Consider the following 2,342-nt stretch of genomic DNA (forward strand, 5'->3'; position numbering starts at 1 on the left):
ATTATGGCAGATTTTTTTTATTTTTTATCTTTATGGTGGAATTATGTTCAGTTGGATTGTACAGAAGACTTTATGCTGGGTTCAACTATCTAATGCAAGTCTCCTTTATATGGCTTTGAACCATGTAAAACGATGGTAGGCAGATGCATCTGTGTCATTTCAAAAATGCCATATGAAACTAATTCTGTCCCTCCACTATAGTTCACATGTTAAAGCTGGAACCATGCTGTAAATAACAGAGCTAATAGTGGCCAATTTATTCCTTCATACAGAGGTTGCTTCCTGCATTTGTTTATTTATAATTAAGGTCATCAGCCATTCATTATCCAACTATTTAGAAGCCAAAACTACTAACAAATTACTTAAATAATCTATCTGAGACTGTAAAATCTTAACTGGTGGCAATGTGAAGTCAAATGTTACAAATTAATATAAACGATAAAGTATGTTAAAATTTACAATCACCTACCACCAATTTACCATCACCTACCACCACCTACTCCTCACCTACTCCTCACCTACTACACTCACCCTCTCCTATATAATGAGCCACTCACCATTTGTAATATATATAACATTATATCAATCAATAATGTACATCAATATATTTTACATGGTATCAGAGCAGGTTTAGAATCTAATAATTCTGCTTCACCGGCGGGCGGCAGCCTCGCCTTGGCCGCCCGCCGGACCTCTACACATACCTCCCATCCGCTGCCACAAATTCCATAACTGAACTCTTGTCTCTCTCTTCCATTCTTGCAATAATTGTAATCCTCCCTGTTTTGTTCTGAGGATTCAATATCTCAATAAGCTTAACCAGCTCATTTGGGTCCATTTTGTCACTCACCTTAATTCCAAGGGGATTAGCCATTCCTCTCAAGAACTCAACATGGGCACCATCAAGTTGCCGAGTTCGTTCTCCAGCCCAGAGGATATGAGCAGCCCAATCATAGTACCAGCCGGAAGTTGAATCCATCCTGGTAAGTGACTGCTCATAAGGCAAGAGCAAGCACTCATGCGATGTCCAAAAATCAGTGGTTGTCATGATAGGATGATCAACTGTAAGTCCAGCAGAGTGCCATGCGAGACGGAGCATTATCGGAGCACAGTTCTTCTCAGCGATGAGGCCTCTGAGCTTCCTCTTGGCTTTGTCAATAGCCTTCTTGTATTCCTCGCTCGCAGTCGGGTAACACTTCTCCATAGCTTTTGAGCTGAGACTGAGCAGAGAGAGACAGAATGCAAACCCCAGTGCGAGAGCTTCTTGCGGTGCATCGGCCTGCCTTCCTTGTAAAAACAACCCCAAATGGTGCAGGTCAGCACGTGCAGCCAATTTTATCACAACTCTGAATTCCCTCTCTCTCCTAGCACCGCCTGTTCCATCATCTTCATCAATGAGAGTGATTTTGAACTCTTTTGAAGTGAAAGGGAGAGGACCCGCAGTATACAAGCTCTTTCTTCCGTCATAAGCAGGAAGCCACTTGCCAAGATGAGATTCCCGATACATTTCACGTGGGTGGTAATTTGGCCCACGGTTACTGGTGGTGGTTTCTAAGTTCTGTGGGCTGGTATGTCCTATTATAATATATTATATTATTATAGTATGATATATTATATTGGTCATTATCTATCCAGCGCTTTTGACCTTCAAGGATCCAACCTCCTGTAACCTTTGTCGCTGTAATGGAGTGACCTGGACACCCATAACCCTTAATTGAGCCACCAGCAATACCAGCTGCATCAAGACCCACCATCAATATGCGGGACATCCCTCTCTCTCATCTTTTTCCCACTTTCAAACCCACTTTAATCATATCTCCCCTTTCTCTTAATTTATTCCACCCACCTTCTTTCACCCTTTTCTTTTATTTTAATATATATATATATTTTTATTATAATATATTTTCCCTCTCCTGGTTAGTGAGCATCCCCCGTTTTTCCATTCTCTTATTATTATTATTTTTTTTTTTATATTCCACCAAAAAAAAAAAAAAAAAAAAAAAAAAAAAACAACACCACAAAATAACACCAATAGCTTTTCACAATCTTGTCATTTTATTCATATCAGGGGATCAACCCCGATCACAATTTTACACCAAAAAAAAAAAAAAAAAAAAACAACACAACCACATCCACAGTGGGATTTTTCCCTTCTCTACTCTGCCGCCGGTCTTTTCTTCTTGCCTCCGTCCTGGGCGGCCCTTGCCGGTGTTGCCTCTGTATTTCCCACTCCACTGGGCATGATCACTACTCCCTGCTCCTCCACTGCAGCATATGGCGGACCTCCAAAACGGAACATCACGGTGGCCTTCCGCTTCAGCTCCTTATTTTCTGCCTTTAGC

General features: G+C 41.2%; 1 protein-coding gene across 1 annotated transcript; it reads right to left on the minus strand.

The window, feature by feature from the left end:
• Positions 1 to 484: 484 nt before the first annotated feature.
• Positions 485 to 2,112, minus strand: LOC145820349 (uncharacterized). Its single transcript, XM_082915692.1, has one exon. The coding sequence runs from the start codon at positions 1,505 to 1,507 to the stop codon at positions 695 to 697; it is 813 nt and encodes a 270-aa protein (XP_082771818.1). The 5' UTR covers positions 1,508 to 2,112; the 3' UTR covers positions 485 to 694.
• Positions 2,113 to 2,342: the final 230 nt, after the last annotated feature.

Source organism: Camellia sinensis, chromosome 2, assembly GCF_055761805.1.
Source record: "Camellia sinensis isolate YWXY chromosome 2, ASM5576180v1, whole genome shotgun sequence".
Taxonomy (NCBI): Eukaryota; Viridiplantae; Streptophyta; class Magnoliopsida; order Ericales; family Theaceae; genus Camellia; species Camellia sinensis.